Genomic DNA, 22,647 nt, shown 5'->3' on the forward strand with positions numbered 1-22,647 from the left:
TCTCCAAAATGGAGTTTCAGGCTGCAGCACAGCATTTGACTATAACAATTAGTAGAAAACACTTATGCTTCATGGTGATCAAGAAGGGGAAGAAACTCGTATAACTGAACAGCTTTTGACAACTTCCAAATCAAAATAGATGTGGAGTGTAGACTGACCCTATAAACCATCATACTTACAGAAGTTTGATCTTATTACGGCCTTATGGACTTACTAGCCCAAGGTTTTATATTGAGTGATTCATGTACGAACCCTAAAAGTTTAGGTTAAATGTAAAATATTTCGTTTAAAAGTAGAAATTACAAAAAAGGACGGTCAACCCACTTTTTTTTATATTTTCAAAATTGTTTCTCGATCAACTCGAATTTTGATTTATTTTTTTTTAGTATTTTTCATTAAAAGGACAGTGCCCCAAACTTTAAGGCATTACCCTACTACTGAAAAAAATTAAAAAGCTAAAAAAATAATAATCAAAATTCAAGTTGACCGAGAGGCAATTACGAGGAAAAAAAGCAAGTTAGTCGACTTGCTTTGTAATTTCCATATATAAACGGAGCATTCCGTATTTACCTAAAATTTTAAGGTCCGTAAGTAAATCACTCTTTTATATTTCTCCGTCCCATATTTCCTCCACACTCTTGTAAGGCCCATTAATTGACACAAAGATCTCAATAAGATATGACTTCTTTTGAGGAATTTCTCTAATTTTGTTCAGATCCTCTCATTGAGCTCCCAATCAAATATTTGGAGGTTCTCCTTCATCCTCCCCCTGTTGAAGCTCTTTAACACCAACGTTACCCCTTGTAGAAATCCCCATCTCAAACAAACCTGCAAAACCCATTCAAAATTGTGTAAGAATTTTTGCAAAACTCTAATACCACTTGTATAATCGACGACTCGAATGAAAATAAAGAGAGGGAAGAAGAAGAGGCAGCGAGATTTGAGCTCGAGTTCGATCAGTTAAGGTGTTGACAATTGCAAAACTACATCCCAAGTTCAAATTCTATTGCTGGATTAACAAAAGGAAATGCAAAAAAGGAAGAAGATGAAAGGGAGCAGAGATTATGAATGCTTACTTGAGCAACAGTCTTTCCTTTGGCCTGAGCTATTTCTTTCAGAACCTCACACTCCAAAATGGCATTGGAACCCCAAACAGCTCCTCGCCCTCCCAAAGGAGAATATGCCGCGACATGTATACCCGCGGTTCCACAAAAGTCTCTCAATTTCCTTCGTTGCCAAAGCGGGTGCATTTCGACCTGTCAATTTTTACTATCAACCACCTTATTTGCTTCAATGAAAAAGTTTATATAAGGTGTCAAAGACTGTAAGGGGGCGTTTTTTCTTTCTAAAATCCCCTGTTAACAGTAAAAAAAAAGAAGTAATTTGATGTAAGGGGGGCGTTTTTTCTTTCTAAAATCCCCTGTTAACATTAAAAAAAAAGAAGTAATTTGATAAAGGAAAAAGTGTATGTAAGGTTGCAACCTTAAAATGTAGAATTAATGATGCATAATAAAAATTCATCGAAAAATGTAATTTTAATGTTCACAAAACCATCAAGTTGATCATCTTGATATCAAGATGTATAAATATGAAAAAAAAAAAAAAAAAATTTTGAGCCCAGAAAATAGTGCATCTTGCAACACATTATCTAGACCGGCCATTTTCAATATTTTCATATGTTTATAGATCTACTTGATTTTAACTATTTTATGAGTTTGAAATTTTATAATTAAATATGATAATAGATATTCAGATAATCCTAAGAACTTTTTTACAGCAAAATCACATATTATGATAAAATTTGGAGAGGCACCTTGATTGAATTTTTTATGGTTGCAATCTCATAGAAACCGCACCCTTTGATAATTGGTCTCTTTGTAAACAATCTATGTGCTGAAAATCAATGGTCTCTTTATATATAAAAAAACAATCAAAACGAAATTTAAAATAAAAATTGGGGTCCAAATATATTTGAGGATCTTTGATCGCCCAACTACTATTTTTTTTCTTTTTTGGGTGAGTGCCCAACTACTCTTTCCCTCTAAAATTTGTGTTGTGAGTTGACTTACTAAGAAACCACATGATTTTTGCTATTAGATTACTGAAATAGCTCCGCTATTGGTGGCCCTCACATGAAAGAATTATTATTATTTGTAATATAATCATTAGACTATTTTTCTTGCTTAGTGTCACCACCCTACACGCTACTTGTTTATGGCTTTATGCCATATATTCTTATAAACCTAGATCTGATTTTTGTAGAAAAAGACAAAAGAGGGTTTTAGGTGTGATTTTTGGGTCTTGATTGAAAGTTTAAAATTAGTGATCTTGCTTGCTTTCTTTGTTATGTATACTATAATAATATGGGTACAGTTTGTATAGAGCCGAGGCTCTAAACAATCAAAGTAAAGCGCACCTTCAAATAGTGATGAGAAATGTGGTTTCAATACTGGAAATTTTGTGATAGCCTTAAAATATATTTTTATTTTTAATTATAAAATTTAAAGCTTAAAAAATAGTATAGAAAGAGCAGATCTTTGAAAACTTGAAAATCTTGAAAATTGACTGTCCAAAAATGCGTTACAAGATGAACTATTTCTAAAACTTAAAATCTATTTTTTTCTCATATCCATGCATCTTGATGTCGAGATGATAAATTTGATGATATTTGGCCATCAAAACAACCTCTTCTAATGAAATTTTTGAGGTGGGCTCTAATTTGATTGTTTAGAGCCTCGGCTCTATATAAACCTTTTCCTAATAATATTCCAGTAAATTAATTAGAAAATAATTAAGTTTTAGGTTGATTCTATAAGAATATTTAAATTATTCTATTTTGAGCGTGTATAGGGTGTGATTTAATTAAAGTAGTGGTGCTACTTTCTTTATTATGTGCTCCTTTCTAGTTAGATGTTCTTTTTTTTTTTTTCATTTGAAATCTGAGTCCAAGATCATCATATGACTTTTGTTAACAAATTTTTAGTTCTTCAATCATACCCTAGAAAGTTGCATAGTCCCTATTCAGTTTTGGGATGTTATTTTTTTCAGGCACAAAGAGCGTGCAATTTTATTTTATTCTTTCTGAGGTTAATTGCTATATTAAGAGGTTATATCTTAAAATTTGGGGTCCTAAAAATAATCCTAGATCCTGTCTAAGGGAGTAAAGAGAGAACATGAATGTTTACTTTTTTTTTTGAGATTTGCTGCTAGGTTTGGAGTCAAAATTTGGGGTCCTAAAAATATTTCTAGTCAGGGTTTTAATCTAAGGAGCTTTTCCTACAATGTAATGGTCATTACCAAGAACTCATTTGCATAATGTTATTTGTCTGACAAAAAAAAAAAAAAAAAAAAAGGAAAGAAGAAGAGGAGGAAGAAGAAGAGGAAGAAGAAAAAAAAGAAAAAAAAAAAGCGTGAATCACCTGGTTAACTGCAGGGGGAATGGTCGCGATGGCTAGCAAATCTTGCAGCTTCTTGCATGAAAAGTTGCTAACTCCAATGGACTTAGTGAGTCCCAATCTGCAACACTCTTCCATGGCCTTCCATGTCCCTTCGAGATCAATGGGGAGAATATCTTCTTCTCGAAACTCGGCCGTCTTTATTCCTCCCTTCAACCTTGCCGGAAAATGAATGAGGTACAAATCCAAATACTCTAACTGCAGGCGCCTGAAAGTTGGTTAAAATACAGTGAATGACTTCGTCAAGAGCAGCTAAGCTATAGACTGTAAACAGTAAGGGGGTCATACATTAGCGTTTCGCGGAGGGCCGGCAAGACTCCCTCTGGATATGCATCACCGGGACAAAGCTTGGAGGTTATGAAGAGGTCAGCTCGGGATCTGACAATGCCGGCATCGACTGCTTGGACCACAGCTTCACCTAGGGCCCTCTCTGATAAATAGACACTAGCGGTATCAAAGTGTCTATAACCAAGCACCATGGCCTCTAGGATGGGGGCTTTCATGGACTCATCCTCAACAAAGGGAAATTGTGCAGTGCCCATGGCCACTAAAGGCATTTTATGCCCTGAATTTAGCACCACTTGAGGAATTTCTCTCATTTCTTCTCCCCCCCATCCTCAGTACTGCTAAGGAAGCCCTATGTCATAACATAAAGATGTTGTATCACCATTTATATAGCCATGTCCTTAGAAATTGGTCCACTGTGCAAATAATCCATGAGGCTTGAGTCTTGGATATAATTTCAACCGATAGATGTGAAGGCGTGAGGTGGGAGCTGGGCCGACCGCTATCGTTGACAAAGTAATGGTTATCGTTTTTTTTTTTAATTTTAAATCACGTATACTATGCTTTCACGGGAGCATAGTGTACATCTACTCTCTCGGGAAAAAACCTACTTGGGAGGATTTTTTCAATTTGAAGTTTTGGGACCACCTAGAATCACTAGATGATTATTCTCAAAATAAAAATTTTTGATCTTGAGTTTTCAAAACACTTAGATCTTACCCACTGAAAATTCGACGGTCTATATCAGTGTAGTAAAAATCGGGAGGTTCAAATTCTAACCTCATGGTAAGATTGAAACCGGTCTAGTTTTAGTTTCAACCGATTTTGGTGAAATGACTGGGTATTTAAAAATAAAAATAAAATAAAAAGTATATAAAATCCCAGAAAATGAGGGTTTTGTTTTTAATGTATTGTTTAATTTTTTTTTCTTCATTTTGGCAAAGATTGGAAATTGTTTTGGCCATTGATATTTATTTTTACATTTTTCCATCTCTTTTGAAAAATTTCAAAAATACGTGGGCACAAATCGATTCTTTAAATTCAATTTTTTTCATTAATTTTCAACTTCATTTGGATGTTCTTCATTTAATCATGCTTTAAATATATTTTTCATATTTTATTAGATTTTTTAAATAAATATATTTATTTTTTAACACTTTTTTGACTGCACGGGACTTGCCCGATTGTACCGGATAGGTTACCAGTTTGTGCCAAGTAACCGCTTCTAGCCCATGTCTAGTTAATCGTTCCGATCTGATTTTTTCTACACTGGTTTATATTCAATCCAGAGACACTACGTTGTTTCTAGTGTGTAAAGGTACAATTAAGAATTTTTTCTCTAATCTATGGGTCGAAGAGGTTACATCTCTCAAATGAGGTTACGTCCCTGAAATTTAAAACCCTAAATTAATCCCATGTGGGGTTTTACTCGAGGGAGTACACATCTTCCATAGAAGTATAATATATTTGGACTTCTCCCAATTTGTTAGGGTTTAAAAGGTAGGCATGGAGTGTAGGCGACCAGAAGCACACAAGTACAATTACTTGATTGGAAAAGCCTTGTTTTTTATTTAAAGGAAATAGAGAGCTTTGTTTTTCTCTTGCTAATGGTTGCTGCCACTACATCACATATCCCTTTAGGATAAGTACTTAAAAAGACCATTTTTTTAGTATAAAACAGTCAACCATTTTTGTCCATCAAAATTCAAATCAATTTTTGTCCATCAAAATTCAAATCAAATCGTTATAAGTGTACTTGTTACTAAACTCAAACTTATTATTGAACTTCGTGATACACCACAAACCATCCGATTGAATATCTAGTGACTAGGGTTAATTGTGACCTCTTTATAATAAAGATCAATGGTCTAATAGTATACAATCCCTTGTTTTTAAAATACATGACATGGTTATTAATGAGAATTATTCAACACAATACAAAATATGCAAAATCTCCAAAACAGTGTCTTGAACACGTCTCCTAATTGAGGATTCAAAAGCTCCGTCATGGAGCCAAGAGACTGCCATTTTAAAGAACTTTATGTCCACTATACGCCAAGAAAACAATTTTTTGTCCATATAACAGTCTTTTGAATGGTTGACAGGAAATTGGACTTCCAGTGAAAAGGATAAGAGAAAATTACACATATATCTATTATACTTTATATTATTATGGTTACATCTAATAGTTTTTGTTATTATTCATCGGTTCGTTTTTTATCTTTCATAACATCTTTTTTTTTTTTTTAAAAGACACTTTTGCCCTTTTTCGGACGTTCAACATCCGAAAACAGGATTAAAAAAAAATGTTCACTTATCAATTTTTGGATGTTGAACATCCAAAAATTTGGAATTTTCGGATGTTGAACATCCGAAAAGAGCGGAACAGTGAGTAAACTTCGTCCGCCCTATTTTCTACATTTTTTTTATTATTTCACGGTGCATTTGCATTTTTCTCATTCTTTGAGAGTGCGACTGATATTGTTTGCCTTATTGGTAAAGAATTTTATTTTGATTTTCGACAGTGTTCGTCTTTGGCAGACGGCATTTTTTGGATTTTGAAGCAACTTCACATTGTGAAGGTATGTGGGTCGATTTTTTAGTTAGATTGCCACTTGAATTTTGGTTAGGGTACTCAAGCATACTAATTATTTGTTGTGATTTTGGTATAGATTGAATTAATTTGTGGCTCCATTGTGATTGAATTAGATATTTATAATTTGGGGGTTTTGAGAACTTGGAATTTTGTGGTCTCTGTATAACTATAAATTACTTAAATTTGGGGTTTATATTCTTAGATAGTCTTAAGCACAGATTTGTGTTAGATTTATTGATATTTTAGTAAATTGTTGATTTTTGTAGTTGATAGATTGAGTAGCTTAAAAAATAAAATTTGTATGTGATTTATGATTCAAGTACATATTTACTTTGAATATTTTGCAAAGTATTCAATGAGTGAATTTATTTGAATTATGATTTATGATTTATGATTTATGATTCAAGTAACAATGACTACATTTATTTGAATATTTTAGATTTAATATGTTGCTTGTATTATAAGTAGCATTGTTCTATGTTATTGTTTGAAATTGTTGCTTGGCATAAAATTGAATTTTTTCTTTTTTTATAGAGCCGTTCGTCTATTTATAAATCTATTTCTTCAGTTTTTGATTGAATTGCGTGGTTTTTTAATGGATTGGTTACTGAGCTAACATGAATTCTTTGTTTTTGATTTGATGATTTAGTTGCTTATGAAAGTTGGATTCTTGTCCTATAATGAAATGATTTGTTGTTTATCAATGTCGAATTCCGTTGAAATACTTTTGTTACTCATTAAAGTTGAATTCTTTAGTTTTTGGTCGAGGATGGTTTATTGGAAGGGGACTACTGTGTTTTTTTTTTGTTTATCCATCTAGCGTTTGGTTATTGTTTAGCCAAGGTCCATTGAATTGGACTCAGTGTAGTATTTCATGTGGTTTTGAATTTGCTATTGATAAAAGAAGTGGATGAGGATTGTACATATCTGGTTAATTAAGGGGTCTGCATAGTAGTTCTTCAAGTAGAGATATTAAATTGGATTTAAGAACTGGATAGGGGACTATTTTTTCGCTGTAGCTAATTATGGAAGTTGTTTAGTAGTTTTTTAATAACTCTTTGAATTCTTCTTAGTTGTTTGTTTGATTCAAAGAATCAATTCTTTATTTGGCCACCATATTCACTAATTGATTTCGATTTTCAAGTATACGATCCTTAGTTGGACTAGCATAACAATTTCATTTTAGAACTGTTCTTCTTTCATTAATGGATTGTAGCAATGTTCTTTTTCATCAATAGTATGTCATTATTATTTTTTTGTTATCTAGTTAATTTCTACATGTGTAGCCTTATGATTAACATGGTGACCATATGGGATTTCAGTGAATATGGATCGTTTACATCCCGATGGAGGATATCCAGGAGGTCCTCAGGACCCTAGTTTGTTGCAACTTCATCTAGAACATTGCTCATATTTCATATGGGAATGACAGGTATATGCATATATTCATCTGCCCATTCTATTTATTTGTTAATTTTCAATAAATGGTAATCTGGTTCAAACATCCGATGGAAAGTACATGTATATATATATATATATATATATATATATATATATATATAGATTCTAATATGTTGTCTATTTGTTGTATTTCAGGAGAAAGAAGAAATTAGAATTGATAAGAAGAATTAAATGAATGGAAATTAACAAGAGAACACGTTCAGTTAGTTCATGCTTTTGGGTTGGGTCCGTTGGCTATCATTCGGCCAGGCCGAATTGATCATCCTTTGGTCGCAGCTAATATAGAGAGGTGGCGTTCTGAGACCAACACCTTTCATTTCAACATTCATATTAGTGAGATGACACCAGCACTTTTTGACGTATACGAGATATTAGGACTGGCTGTGGATGGCGACCCAGTCACATGTCGTCCTATCAAGGACCTGCGAAAGTTTATAAAAGATAACTTGGGTATAGTCCCTGATGGCAACTTGGCAAGCCTGAGGCATACATGGCTGAAGGCGAATTTTAGGGAATTGTCACCTGATGCAACCTCAATTCAAGTTTATAGATATACTCGAGCATATCTGCTCTTCCTCATCAGTGTAACTATATTTGCTAATGCATCAGTTTCAACAGTGTCACCAAGGTACCTACAATTTTTTGAAGATATTGAGGGCGCCAGCACATATGCTTGGGGTGCTGCAACCCTTGCATTCCTCTATCGCGCACTTGGAAAAGCTTGCACTTTCAAGCGAAGACCTTTTAGTGGTTCAACCACTCTCATGCAGGTAGCCATTTGTTTTGGTATATGACATAAGCGTAATAGTTTAGATTGTTTTCTTAATATATTTAATATTTATCTGAATATATTTAATATTTATCTTATTCAATTTATTGCAGTGCTGGTCATATGAGCATATTATGCATATGAGGCCCATACCGCATAGTATCCCTCCAAATATGCCTAGGGGCAAAAGATGGGAGCCTCCGAAGAAATATCATGGCAATCCACATAACTTAATGCCTTCCATCAGACAAGAAATTGATAACCTCCAACCTAATGAGGTTAGTATATAATTTGATATTGATTTTTTCAATAGTTTTTAAGTATTTGTAATTATTTTTATTGACTGATTGCATATCATATAACAGGTAATCTGGAATCCCTATTTCAACCCTGATGAGGTCATTTCAGATGATAGGCAACAAGCATTTCAAACTGTAATGTGCCCTACAACATTGATATTTGACGATATTGCTGAGCACTACATGTCAGACCGAGTATGCTGGCAATTTGGAGTAAAATATGGCATTCCTAGGAATCCCTTGGTTGTTAGTAAGAGGCAAAGCATACAATTTGGACAGCGAGACTGGCGAAACGTCAATGCAGATAAAATCGCTAACTGGTTGTCTCGCCATGACCGCATCATGCCTGATATTCAACAAGATACTGACAATGGGTTGCACTCATAGGAGTACAAGGCCTGGTACAACTTGGTGTCCCATCCTTTGATACATAATGTTGCTAACCGACCCAAAGACATATTGCAACCTCATATCCATGAAGAATAAAAAGCGGTTCATGCTCATGAACCACAATATATAATATGACCTCGAGGTTATGAGGACCAGTTGGTACGTTTATATTGACCTATAAATTCTTATAGTATTTTCTTTACCTATTAGTTCTATTTAATTGTTTAAATATGCTAATTATGTAATCTTGTTGTGCATGTTAGTGCAGTTAAGACATCTACAATCATGTTAGGCAGAGGCACTTACACTTAGACAGAAGTGGTACCCGAAAGTTCTTAATCTCGTTAACAACGATTTTAAAATGTTGTCTAAGTTTGTGCCTGTGGATATGGGTGACGTAAAAGCCATGATGAAGCATTTACAATATTAATATTATGATGAAGCTGTATTGGATGAGGCTGGAGATGATGGAGTGGGTCAAAGTAGTCAAGCTGTAGAAGACCTAGCTCCCTCCACAAAACCTGCAGTTGAGGAACCTAGAAGATATAATACACGAAATAAATGGTATCAGCCTAAGAGAAGGCGAGGCGTGTAATGAGTCATTTTGAGGATCCCAATTTGTATTGGTCATTTTGTAATGTATTGGTCATTTTGACATACCCAGCTCTAGGCTCTCTTTATTATATTATAAGATGATGTTTTTAGATGGTTGTGTTTGACATGAGTCTCAAATTAATCCACCTTAAGTATATAGAGCTAGCATATTTTTAATGAAAAGTCATAGTATTTGTATTATTACTACTCACTAAATATATTACAGAATCTTCAGTATCACTCTTGATATCAATGTGTGCTATTGTGCTTATGTGCCAATATCAGTAATCCTTTCTTTCTCTTCATTTTGGTTGCTACATGGGCCATCTTGAGAAGACTTGGAGTCTTGGTGAAATTTGATTGTTAGTGGTTGCATATGTGTATTGGGTTTAACATCATATCATTGTCTAGAGTTATCCAGTATACATTTGATATAAGATTAATGAGATTTATTAATTTAACATTATTTACATTACTTCTTGTGATTGATGGTGGTGAAAATGACAGCTACTGTGCATCCAAAATCATATAATCACTGATGGAAACAATATGGAATCAAAGAAACAACATGCAATGAATGTTGGTTCAATCACCATGAATGTTAGTGCAATGAGTTTCCGGATGTTGAACATCAAAAAATATCATATTTTCTGATGTTGAACATCCAAAAACTCATTGTGAATATCCAGAAAACTTATAGTGAGTTTTCGGATGTTCAACATCCGAAAATATGATATTTTTCGGATCTTCAACATCCAAAAATATTACTTTTTCAAATGTTGAATATCTGAAAACTCACTGTGAATATCCAGCAAGCTCCTGGATCATAGTGAGTTTTCGAATGTTCAACATCCTCAAATATGATATTTTCAGATGTTCAACATTCCAAAATATTAATTTTTCGGATGTTGAACATCCGAAAACTCACTATGAAAATCTTGGATATTCATAGTGAGATTTCGGTAATATGATAATTTCGGATGTTCAACATCCGAAAATATTACCTTTTTGGATGTTCGAAAACTCATTGTGAAAATCCAAGAGCTTCCTAGATTTTGACAGTACCATTTTTGGATGTCAAACATCCGAAATTGTTTAGACATCACATTGATCATGAACATCAAGATGCATTGACATAATAAAAAAATGGACATCATTTTTAGATGCATGGACATGAGAATAACTCATTTATGGATGTATGGATATGAATTTCATTTTCTTATTTTAAGGCTATCACAAAGATTTCCAATATTGAAATCATCTATCTCGATACAAAGATTGACAAACTCATCTATTAGAAGATTTATGACGACAAAGAATTTTGATTGCACTGACACAATTTTGACAACAAAAACACCATATTCACTCAATTCATTAATTCATGAAAATCATAATTCCATATAAGAATACAATATTAACATGAAGTTCACTCTATCGGTTCTTTGTATGTCCTCCTATTATGTCCATTTGCCCCGCATAGTTTACACTTCAAAGGCTTGGTGATCGGATGTTCCGTCTTGGATATTCTTCATTGCTTTTTTGGCCTACTAGGAAGGCGTGTAGTCCTTGGTGGCAACACTGTCCGGTTGTAAATACCTGTCAACTTAATATCATCCAAGATAGGTGCAAAGGGAGTTTCAAATGCCCTTTTAAAGTATTCCACAGTAAAGTACTTAAGGCAGTACACAGTGGGATCCATATGCATATGGTTAATGGCCGCAATAGCATGGGCACACGGACTGCCACTGAGTTGCCATTTTCTACAACTGCATGTCCACTGCATTAAATCGACAACGTACTTCTTCCCAAGATAGTGGATCTCAAAAAGCATGTCCATGACGGATATAACTTTGTGCAAAAATCGAGCCTTCATCTTTCGCGTGTCAAGTAATTTTTGGGCCTTTGGTACTAGCATGCTGCTCCAAGTATTACCTAATTCCCTCTTCTCTTCAAACCTGGTCCTCAATTGTATCATTATTTCTTCACACATTGTAATAATCAGTTTCTTTTGAGCCGATAAAATCCAAGCATTGAAAGACTCGACCATATTTGAGGTAAGATGATTGTATATAGACCTTGAAAAATAGGCATCTGCCCAAAATTTGGGTGGAATATTGTTAATCCAATCATATGCTTCTAGGTCGGCATACTGTATATTAAACATCATTTTCTCAAACCCACCAATGGTCGCTTTACGAGCAGCCTTCCAAAACACCATCAGCAATATTTCAGTATTTGCTGACATCTTCATAAAGCCCTTGAAGTTCTCTCCCATATGTCGCATGAAAAATGATAGAAAATATGTTGGAAAGCATTTTTATATTGCTTATGACAGCTTTTCTGTCGATCTGATATAATGGTTAAGGTAGGCAGATTAGGGTTTCCATTTAAGAGGTCACTCAATATACTTAAGAACCAATACGAACTCTGGTACCTTCTCAACCACTGCAAATGCCAATGGGAAGAGCCCATTATTTGCATTTAATGTGATGACGCACAATAAAATGCCTTGATACTTTCCTTTTAGGAATGTTCCATCAATACCAATTAATGGTTTGTATCCATTGACAAACCTCATAATGCATGGACGATAGACAATAAATAGTCGTTTGAACCTGCCTTCATCAGTGTGGATGCGAACTTAAGTTCCCGGGTTGGTTCTTCTAATCTTCTCAATATACAGGGGGGAGGTCGAGGTATTGTTGTTTATGTGATCCATCTATCATCTCTCTAGCAGTCTCTTTTCCCTGCCAAGCTTGCATGTAGGACAGCCTGACCCAGTGATCACGTTGATCATCCTTTACAATATCTTTTGCTTTAATTTTTGGTTGGTCAAGAAGGCGGCCTTTAATCTTTTTTGCCACCCAATCACTACGAGCTACTGGCTGATGAACCCTCCCCATTGGACCGCTACATGTGTGCTCCTTAACCATAGATTTCACTTTAAAGTATGCGGTGCTGCCAACTCGTAAGCATTGCACTTGTCATGTGCATCCATCTGCCTTACAACTTGCCCACATCCGTCCTAATTCACTTTTGTCAAACTTCAAAACAAAATTATTGTGGATTGCCAAATCAACTAGATGATGCTAACATTCATTAACATTTTCAAAAAATTGCCCAACATTCAATTGAACCTCATTACTAACTCCTCTACATGGACTCTCTAATGGTTCAATGTTCTCCATATCACGCTCTGGTATGAGCTCAGGGTTGGGCACCACTCCAATGTTTTGATCTTGCTCAGGTAAAGTGTTACACCGACTGTTGACAAACGATAGAATGTAAGATGAAGCAACAATTTCTACACATATAAGATTAAAATAAAGCAATTTATAGATGAAAAAATAAATTGTAGATACACTTATTCCTTGAAGATGGGCCCTCAGCAACAAATTCTTGTCGTGCCTCGGCAATATATACTATAATTCTCGAAGATTCCCCTCCCAACATAAAAGATATATCTATATCGTCACTAACATCAATCAAATCAAGCCCACTAAATAGACTTGTGTTGTGGTACATAATAGCTAATTTGCTTGGATCACACTTCGTTAAATTTGCAAAATGATTTTTTAGTTCCTCGAAGGAACTATTCCCATTATACTTGGTGACCTTCAATTTTCATCTTTTATAAATAACACCTCCATCATCTGCATTCGTCTCAAATGACCCCCCATATCGGAAGACCAGTTGTACTCCCTCAGTAGCCATCGTCAATACTACTGTATTAAATGAATAACAAAGTTAGTGTTATAAAAAATCAGTACAAAAAAATTACAAAAAATTGGTATATTTCTAACTACTTTAGGGTAAAATATGAGTATTGCATAATAGATTGAAATAGTGTACTACTAAAATTGTCAGTAGCGATCATCAATACTCATGTATTAAATGAATAGCAAAATTAGTGTTACAAAAAAATTACCAAAAAATTAGGATATTTCTAACTGCTTTAGGGTTCATAAAATCTGAGTATTACATAATATATTGAAATAGTGTACTACTAAAATTGTGAGTAATACTCATATAAACACAAAATAAACAACAAATTTTATTACAAACAAACAAGTTTAATAATTTTTTGGCCAAAACAAAGAATACAATGTATCAACTTGATACAAACAACAAGTAATTATATAAAAAAACAACTTCATCAATATTAAACAAATTCTATTTATTAATTTCAAATACGCAACAAATGTTATTAACAAAATTAAATATCTAAATAATAAGAGATAAATAAACTTTAATTAATCAACTGTATAAAGAAAGAGTAAGAACGGTACCAATCACGTCCAAATAGTGAGTCAACATCTTCAAATTTGTGGGTTACTGTATAAGGGACAGTAAAGGGGGTACGTTCCTTCAATGATCGGTTTTTCCCAACTTTATAAAAACAAAAACATATAAGTTTTTGCCCGTGCACGGGAAGTCTTGGCGCTCAAAATTTCGGATGTTCAACATCCGAAATTTGATAAGTGACTGTTCTAGCTGCATCTGTTTTCGGATGTTGAACATCTGAAAAATGGTAAAAGTGTTTTTATTTTAAAAAGACGTTATGAAAGATAAAAAATGGACAGATGAGTATAACGGAAACTATTAGGTGCAACCGTAATAATGTAAAGTATAACGGATATATATGTAATTTTTTCAAAGGATAATGTGTTGAAAAAATCAGTTGGGTGAATAGGGACAAAAATATGAGCAAAAAGGATTACCGTGGCATGTAGCGCTTTCTCAAAACGATATTTGTCCTTCGTTGATATTGTAATAGCGTGCATAAGCAGGATAACTTGTCATCGAGATATATAAAACTAGAAACTCAATTTCCAATGTTTCAACGTTCTATGTGCTCGAATCAAATGCCTACTACGAACACCGGAGTTTTGTGTTGTTTAGAAAGAAAAAAAGAGAAAAACGAGTAGAGAGAGGACATAAGTGCCCTGTTATGCACTTAGGAAATTTACAGAGAATGATGTGAGAAAAAGTGTAATTCGAATGGAAAAATGATCCCTCTTCAACGACAAGTGATTGTTGAATGTCCCGGACGAGCCACACTTACAAAAAGATATCGAGCCTTAAACTCGAGCCATACTCACAAAAAGATATTAAGCTTCGAACCCGACCTATATACGTACTCAGGCAAGGGGCACCTCACACTCCGATGCGAGCGAAGTGCAACGTGCACCATCAAGTGCCCTTGCATCCATGCCTTCGCCCACACGTGGGCGTGTTACACGCCTGTTCCACACATACACCACCATTCTCACATTTGTACTAAAAGTATAAGATATGAGAATACCTACACTTAAATACTACTCAATTCACATTCTCCTCTACAATGTGGGACTAAAAACCCATATGTCTCTCTACAAAATACTGCTTAGGAAAACTACACAAAACCATATTGTTATTTTAAAATACACATAGGTATTTATCCAAACCAAAAATACTAACATAATAAGCATTTAAATTTGCAATTTGTTTATAAAAATTAATTTTTGCATTATAAAAGTAAGGTGAACCCAAAAAATCTACAAGAAACGATTATTTTGATACCAAGAGACCCTCAAATCGATAATCTTGATCTCAAGATCTATAACTACTGAAAAAAAAAAAAAAAAAATTCAAGGAACTAGATTTCCTTGAGGGTTTATAGGAAATTGGACTTCCAGTGAACAGGGTAAGAAACATTTAAATTTGTTATGCCCTATTTGAAATTTCAAAATAGGTAGTTGTAAGAGCGTTATTGAATACATATAAAGTTTAAATTTAAATTTGTTATGTTCCATCCGATTTGACTTTAATAAGTGGGAATGATTGTGACCTCCATATCATCATCATCATCATCATCATCATCATCATCATCATTATCATCATCATCATCATCATCGTTTTAAGAGGCCTTTTCCAATTAATTGGTGGGATTGTAACCTCCATATACAAAAGATAAATGATCTTTTTGTAGACAATCCTTTTTAAATTTATAATGCGTATTTGTAATATGGACCCAGTTTGTATGCGGCAAACATGTAAAAATTCAAACCTCATTATAAATCTATTTTTAAGATGGATTTTAAGACTTAACTTTTAAGGACATGTAATCTGTAACGTGGAGATCATGAATATGAAAAAATAAATAAATTTTAAACACAAGAAATAATAATTCTAGTAAAATAAAACATTTGGACCGTTAATTTCTATTGGTTTTAGAAAAAAAAACCTACTTGCATCCATCTTTAAGATAGATGCTTTACATTTTCTGAACTGCATATGTAGAAATGCGGTCCAACCCACATGAAACAACTTTCCATTTAGTATTATGCTAGATCAATCAACACAGTTCCTCATAGACCCACCACAATATTTTGGGTCAAGATTTCGAGGACAACATTAGACTGTTCTTGCAACCGTCCATGGTTTTGTGGCATGTAGCGGGGTGCCTTTCTCGATTCTTTCAAAAGTTGCAACTAATGCTTCAATAACCGCATTTGAGAAACTCTGACCAAGTCCGAGCAAACCCCAAAAACCCATAAAAAAAGGCATAAAAAATATAAAAATATATATAAAAAAGGAAAACACCATTACAATTATGTTTTTAAATTATTTTGATAGTTTTTAAGATAATTTAGGAACTTTCTTATTTGTTATTTTTTAAAAAATATCCCTAAATTATTCAAGGTCCAATCAAAATTTTCAATAATTCATGTTTTATAGATTTTTTTTATCTCCTTGAATAATCTAATGATTTCTATTACCTTTTTTTAAAAAATTTCTAACTCTTTTACAATTTTTAATTTTCTTTTTACTTTTCTTGTACCAAAGGTAAATGTTTATATTGCAGGCAATCCTTATTTTTAAAAGTACACAATGAGATCATTTACTTTTGATACAAGCTGATCACAATTGATCTTGATCATTGGATATGAAATTGGGTGATTGCATTTATCTTATTGACCAAACTCAAAGTTCAAAAGAAATTTTTTCGAATCTTATGATAAACCCAAAGCTATCATATTTCTAAGTGGCTATAAGTAATTATGACGTCTTTATACTAAATGTTCTCATTGTACAACCTTTTTTTATGTTTTAGGCCGTGCAAAAATCGGTTCGAGGAAATTAAAAAACACTAGCTACGACTTTATGCACGTCCATTAATAATGAATCAATAAATCCACGCATCAATACATTGAAAAGTAGTTTTTGAAAATTTTGGAAGCAAGTACATCCCTTTGCAATCAAAGTGAAAAACAAGAAATATTAATAAACAAAACATAGATCTCAAAGGTTGCATGTTTGCCTAGGCCCATTGATGGACATACCCCCTAATGACTCATTTAATCATCTCTAAAACACCAACAATGAATTTACCTTGATATTTTCAAGGTTTCTCGACTTTTGATTTCTACTATGGAAAAAAATAATTTGATCACATTAAAAGAAAAAGTTTATGTGAGGTATTACTATAAAAGTAATGTACATTTAAAAAATCATTGGAAAAACGTTGTTGTGGTGAGAAAAATCCTTCAACTAATCAAGATGACCTCAAGATGTATGGATATCGAAAAAAATATTTTAAGTCCTAAATATAATGCATCTTGTAATACACTATTTGGACGGTCTATTTTTCAAACTTTTCAAGTGTTTCTAAATTTGCTCGATCTACACTATTTTAGAGCTTTAAATTTCATAATTTGTAGTGGAAGCAAATTTTCAAGATAAAATATCCCTATATCTTTTATTTTTAGGTTTCATTTCACAATGGACCTAAGGTTTTAAAAGATATTTTTGGGCATAAAAATTGTAGATTTTATTTCTTCTAATCCCTTGAGTTAATTTAAACCTGTTTTTTAGGCCAAACAAATCTTAAAAGATATATCTTTTTTAAAAGCCATCCTCCCAAACTTCTAAAGAGAGAGAGAGAGAGAGAGAGAGAGAGAGAGAGAGAAGGGTTTCATGGAGGTGAGAAGTTACCAGGAGGAAAGAGAGAGGTATTTGGAGAAACACGGGAGGAGAGAGAGGGCAAGAGAGACATATAAAGAAATAGAAAGAGAGAATTTGGGGTATATAAGTGAAGAGAGAGAAATGATTGTGTTTAGAAATATCATATATTTCTCATATTTGTTTAAGTTAAAAAATAGTTTTAAAGTGGTTAGGGGGTTAGAAATTTTTTTTGAAACCTTACGTTTATCAAGAAATGAAACTTCAAAATAGAGAATATAGTGATATTTTTCCAATTTTCAAACCATCACAAGGGTTTCCCATACTGAATTGCATCTTTCAACAAGGGGTTTTGCCGTACTTAAGATTATGATACAGTCCAAGACTGTGCTACTTCCTTAGTGCAAACATGCATAGGTTTAAGAAAATGGTTCTCTCTCTCTCTTTCAATTCACTATTTAATCTCAATAGATATACATAAAGCCCTTTCCCATGTAAATGGGGAATTCAAGTCAAAGTCAAAATTACAAACCTATTCAAATTAAGAAATTAATCCAAATAGGATAACTCCTAAATCTTAGATTAAAATATTTAAATCTATTAAATCTTATTCAAATGGTGGAACTAACTCCTCCTAATTAAAATAGAGGTTTCCTAACAGATTGTCACACTTTCATTTTTAAGTTCCAATTTCCATCTCAACATAGATTTTGGAAGGTGGATGACCCTACCCTTGTACATAAATTCATTAGAAAAACCGCCACTTGGGTCGTGTTTTCTTCATAACAGGCTAAAGGAACATATAGTTATATGACCTCTGCTTTGAAGGCATTACAAAAAGAAAAAAGAAAAAGGAAAAAGAAAAGAAAAAGTTAAAACTTCAGTAAAACTAGTGGTATATAACCTTTGTTAGGGTCTTAGGGCCAAAGTTCCTCAACAGTCTTGAAAGTTCCATCAGGCGAGACAAGAAATTCACCAAGATATACCTTCTTTTAAGGGAGTTCACTGATTTTTTGCAAGTCCTCTTCATGTAGCTCCCAATCAAATATCTGCAGGTTCTCCCTCAGCCTCTCGCTGTTGAAGCTCTTCACCACCAAAGTAATCCCTTGCTCAAACCTACAAAATCGATGACTCATGTTTTCATTTGTTGTTCCGTTTTACCATTAAAATTTAGTGATGTTCATGGTGAAGAATCATGGATGCTTAGTTTATGTTGGGTGAGTATGGTCATTAAAGGCCTTATGAATTCTTGTAAAATGAAATAATATAGTGGAACATGAACTCAATGGGAGTGTGGTCCCTCGTAGACCATACTATGCAAACGATGTTTGTAGCTACCAGACTGTGCTTGACGATATAAGTCAGTCGGTTGGAAAAAACGCATGCTACCTGGGCATATAGAACAAACCGAGAATGTGTTCTAATAGGTCATCCTTTGATGAGGTCGGAGCATAAGCTCGGATGAGTGAGCTGAGGGGCAGTGAGACCCTTGTGTGTGATGGTGGCCTAAAGAGACGAGAGCCAAAGCCCTATCCATGTGTCATCACACGACATACATATTGATAGATCGTTCAGAAAAACAAGTAATCCACCTTCAGGATGAAACGTATACATGTGCAAGAGATACCCCTATGCACCATATGAGCTGTTGTCGCATCAAGTCTAGGTGATATCGACTTGTCTCTAGGGGAGGACCTGTAATCTACAGACTGGGATTGCGACTCCTTGGCTCATCGGCCAGATTGTGGTGACCCGCTAATAAACCCCTGCTTGGACTGTGGGTCATGAAAGACTTTGAGCCAATCTGATAAAGCAAGTGTGGTCTGTAGTCTACAGTTGAAGGTGGAGTGCCCCCATGATTGTCTGTAGTCTACAGTTGAGTAGACTTGTGTTATTTTATGGTATGCATAATATTTTGATTAGATTTACTTTATTTAATTTTTATTGATGGAAAATGATTTAGGAAATTAGGATAAGGGTTCATGTACATTCCATAATGTTGATAGCCCATGTATGTAATGGATGGCTCTACATTTCCGAACACGAAGTTCAGACATTGAGACTGAAACTAGAGAAGGACGGAAGTAGAATCAAGGGTGTGAACTCGCAAGCACAACCAATTGCTAGCATAGTCAAGCCCCTAACCTTTCTCCATGAAAGTAGGGAGCCTTAGATGATTTTCAGCACCCCACATGTCACCCAAGATCAATGGTTCATATTCAATCTGACAAGAAGAGGCAAGCCAAAAAAAATCCTAATAAACCATAATCTTGTTTTAAGCGTATAGAACATGGATTGTCTCTACCATAAAATCTCTATACCTTATCTCTTGTACCTAATTCTCATCTTTTTCTCTCATATTCCACAAAGGAGCACACCTCTCTCATGAAAGCCCAAAAAGGGGGTACGTCCCACTCTCACATCTTTGAGATCTCTCTCTCCCACATTGTAAAAAGGGCTAAGCTATGGGGTTATTCTATCTCCTATCTCTCAACTATGGAATTATGACTAAAGGTTTTAGGGTATAGCAAAAAAGAGAATCCAAATCTCTCAAACTAAGTTGCTAAGAGAATTCACCTAGGGTTTGAGTTTGTAATTAAAAGGGGTTCATGTTCTATTAGTATGGCTTGGCCTAAACTTGTTTTCCAGGTTGAGATTGAAGGTTGATCATTGTTCCTGCGCCATCGGATGGTGGTGACTCGGTGTGGGGTGTAATAAGCCCGGTTGAAGTAATCTCCGACATTCTTCACTTTTATTAGTTGCAATCTTATATTTTTATTTTCAAGCATAATGCATAATTATTTCAATGGTATCAAGTTTTAAGATTTATGTTTTATTGTTATGTTGATTTTATTTTAAAACATGTATATGACCACTTGTAAGTGATCTTTTGCTAAAACAAAAGATATAAATAATAATAATAATTTTATGATTCCCCGATAAAAGATTACATTAACCTTTCTTTCGGTCTGAGCCAACCTAATATGGAGATCGAGATTGAAAGGGAAAGAGAGCTTACTCGAGCTACAGTCTTTCCTCTGGGCTGCGCTATCTCTTTAATAACTTCACATCCCAAAACTGCCGAGGCACCCGAGGTGTTTGGCTGTCCTCCCAATGGAGAATATGCACTATGGATCCCCTTTGCATCACAAAACGCTCTAAGCTTCCTCTGTTGCCAAAGGGGGTGCATTTCCACCTCATAAATTGACATTTTCCAAGTTACAATATTTTTTCTAATTCTATAACAAATAAAGTAATAATTTAGAGTTCATTTGCTCTAAACGGCTAAACCAAATACTTAAAACCAGTACGCAATTGGAGATACGGGTATTGTGGTAACGGAAGAGCCGTTCAAAGATTGAAAGTTTCAACCTCTTTCATCCCAACATTTTCTTGGGAAATTTATCAAAATAGCCATAGGAGATGAACTTAACATTTTTCATATGTTTTTTGATTTAATTTCAAAATACCTTTAAAATGACGCATGATCACTACCAACTAGTGGCTAATGGGTAAAATATTGAATGGTTCATCTTTTTGTGGACACTTTGATAACTTTCTCTAGTTTCTTTCTTTGTAGCTGTCCTCCTCGAGAGATCTAATCTAACTTGTTGCCTGCAATACTCATAGGATGCAAAACACGAATATATAATGATATGCTTAAAATTTTATGCAAAACCAAGAGGAAAAAGCTAATTAAAGCTGGAAAAGTAGAACAAGAAAAGAGAGTGAAAGATTATGCTGTCTCCTAACGCTTGCAAGGGACCTAAAACCCCTTTACAAATCTCCAAATTTTGGATTGAAAAGATGTTATGACATGCAACTCAAGTGATTGAAATGAAGAGCTCCTTTCTGCTAGATGATGGAGTAGAACGAACTGCACGAGGGATTAGTTATCAGCAAGTCTGAATGAAGTACAGGTCAAGAACTTGGATTGACTAATTTGGGTTTTACATCTGCCAAACAGAATTCGCAGAAGTATTTATGGTCTTTTCCATGTGCTGATTAAGAAAGTGAACAGAGATAAGATAATTAGAGAGAGAGATAAAGCGATAGAAAGAGAAAGAGAGACTCCCTGATGAGTGGGAAAGCTACCCCGCGTGCCCAAGATTTGCATGGTGAGGCGCCATTGATGAGCAACTGCTCAGGCTTGGCTCCACCATGGAAGTAGAGTTGCTGAGGATGCGAGGTGGATTTGCCTAATTTTTTTTCACGGAAAGATTAACTATGTTTTCATTGCTGGACAAGGGGAAACCTAGAAAAAAAAAGAAAACAGGGCCAAGGGCGTGCTCCTAATATTGTGCATATTTGACACCAAATGGTAATAGACCTCTCTCAATTTGGTCTATACGTCATTTTCTTTATATTTTAAATTCATTGAAAGAAAAAGTTTATATAAGGATGCTACCTTATAATGTAGAACTACAGATGCCTCACAAAAATCCATCGGGAAAGGTAGTTTTAATGTTAAAAAAGCCTTTGATTGATCATCTTGACATCGAAATATATGACTATCGAAAAAGCCTTTCATATGTTTATAGATCTACTTGATTTTACCATTTTTTAAATTTAAAATTTTATAATTAGATATAAAAATAGATTTTGAGATAATCCTGAGAACATTTTACATCAAAATTATATACCATGATAAAATTTGGAAGTGCACCGTACGTCTACAGCTACGGATGCATTTGTATGCCAACTGCACCCTTCATTGCAAGAGCTTGTCTCAAGGGTAGAAGATGAGGCGATTTGGGAGAAAGAAAGTGATGGGGTACTTTCGGTAAAATCAGTATATCGGCTGCAATTTAATGATTGGATAAGATGGAATGAAAGGCGATTTCATAAAGTTTG

General features: G+C 34.2%; 2 protein-coding genes and 2 pseudogenes across 4 annotated transcripts; 1 reads left to right on the plus strand and 3 right to left on the minus strand.

Moving 5' to 3' along the window:
* Positions 1–22: 22 nt before the first annotated feature.
* On the minus strand, positions 23–4,111 carry LOC18439249 (non-functional NADPH-dependent codeinone reductase 2-like; annotated as a pseudogene). The gene is made up of 4 exons (XR_016053900.1): positions 3,744–4,111; positions 3,420–3,663; positions 1,077–1,256; positions 23–828 (listed from the first exon to the last, which is right to left on the minus strand). The product of XR_016053900.1 is annotated as a non-functional NADPH-dependent codeinone reductase 2-like (transcript).
* Positions 4,112–8,135: 4,024 nt separating this feature from the next.
* LOC18439248 (protein MAIN-LIKE 2) lies at positions 8,136–9,252 on the plus strand. Its single transcript, XM_006849417.1, has 3 exons — positions 8,136–8,567; positions 8,680–8,844; positions 8,932–9,252. Exons 1-3 carry the CDS (start codon positions 8,136–8,138, stop codon positions 9,250–9,252), a joined length of 918 nt encoding a protein of 305 aa, XP_006849480.1.
* A 2,125-nt stretch (positions 9,253–11,377) lies between these two features.
* On the minus strand, positions 11,378–12,094 carry LOC18439247 (uncharacterized). The gene has a single exon (XM_006849416.2). The coding sequence runs from the start codon at positions 12,092–12,094 to the stop codon at positions 11,378–11,380; it is 717 nt and encodes a 238-aa protein (XP_006849479.2).
* A 6,407-nt stretch (positions 12,095–18,501) lies between these two features.
* Positions 18,502–22,290, minus strand: LOC148782214 ((1S)-1,7-diacetoxy-luvungin A aldo-keto reductase pseudogene; annotated as a pseudogene). The gene is made up of 2 exons (XR_016053211.1): positions 20,813–22,290; positions 18,502–18,950 (listed from the first exon to the last, which is right to left on the minus strand). The product of XR_016053211.1 is annotated as a (1S)-1,7-diacetoxy-luvungin A aldo-keto reductase pseudogene (transcript).
* Positions 22,291–22,647: the final 357 nt, after the last annotated feature.

This window comes from Amborella trichopoda, chromosome 4, assembly GCF_054954075.1.
Source record: "Amborella trichopoda isolate Santa Cruz 75 chromosome 4, AtrichopodaSantaCruz75HAP2 v2.0, whole genome shotgun sequence".
Taxonomy (NCBI): Eukaryota; Viridiplantae; Streptophyta; class Magnoliopsida; order Amborellales; family Amborellaceae; genus Amborella; species Amborella trichopoda.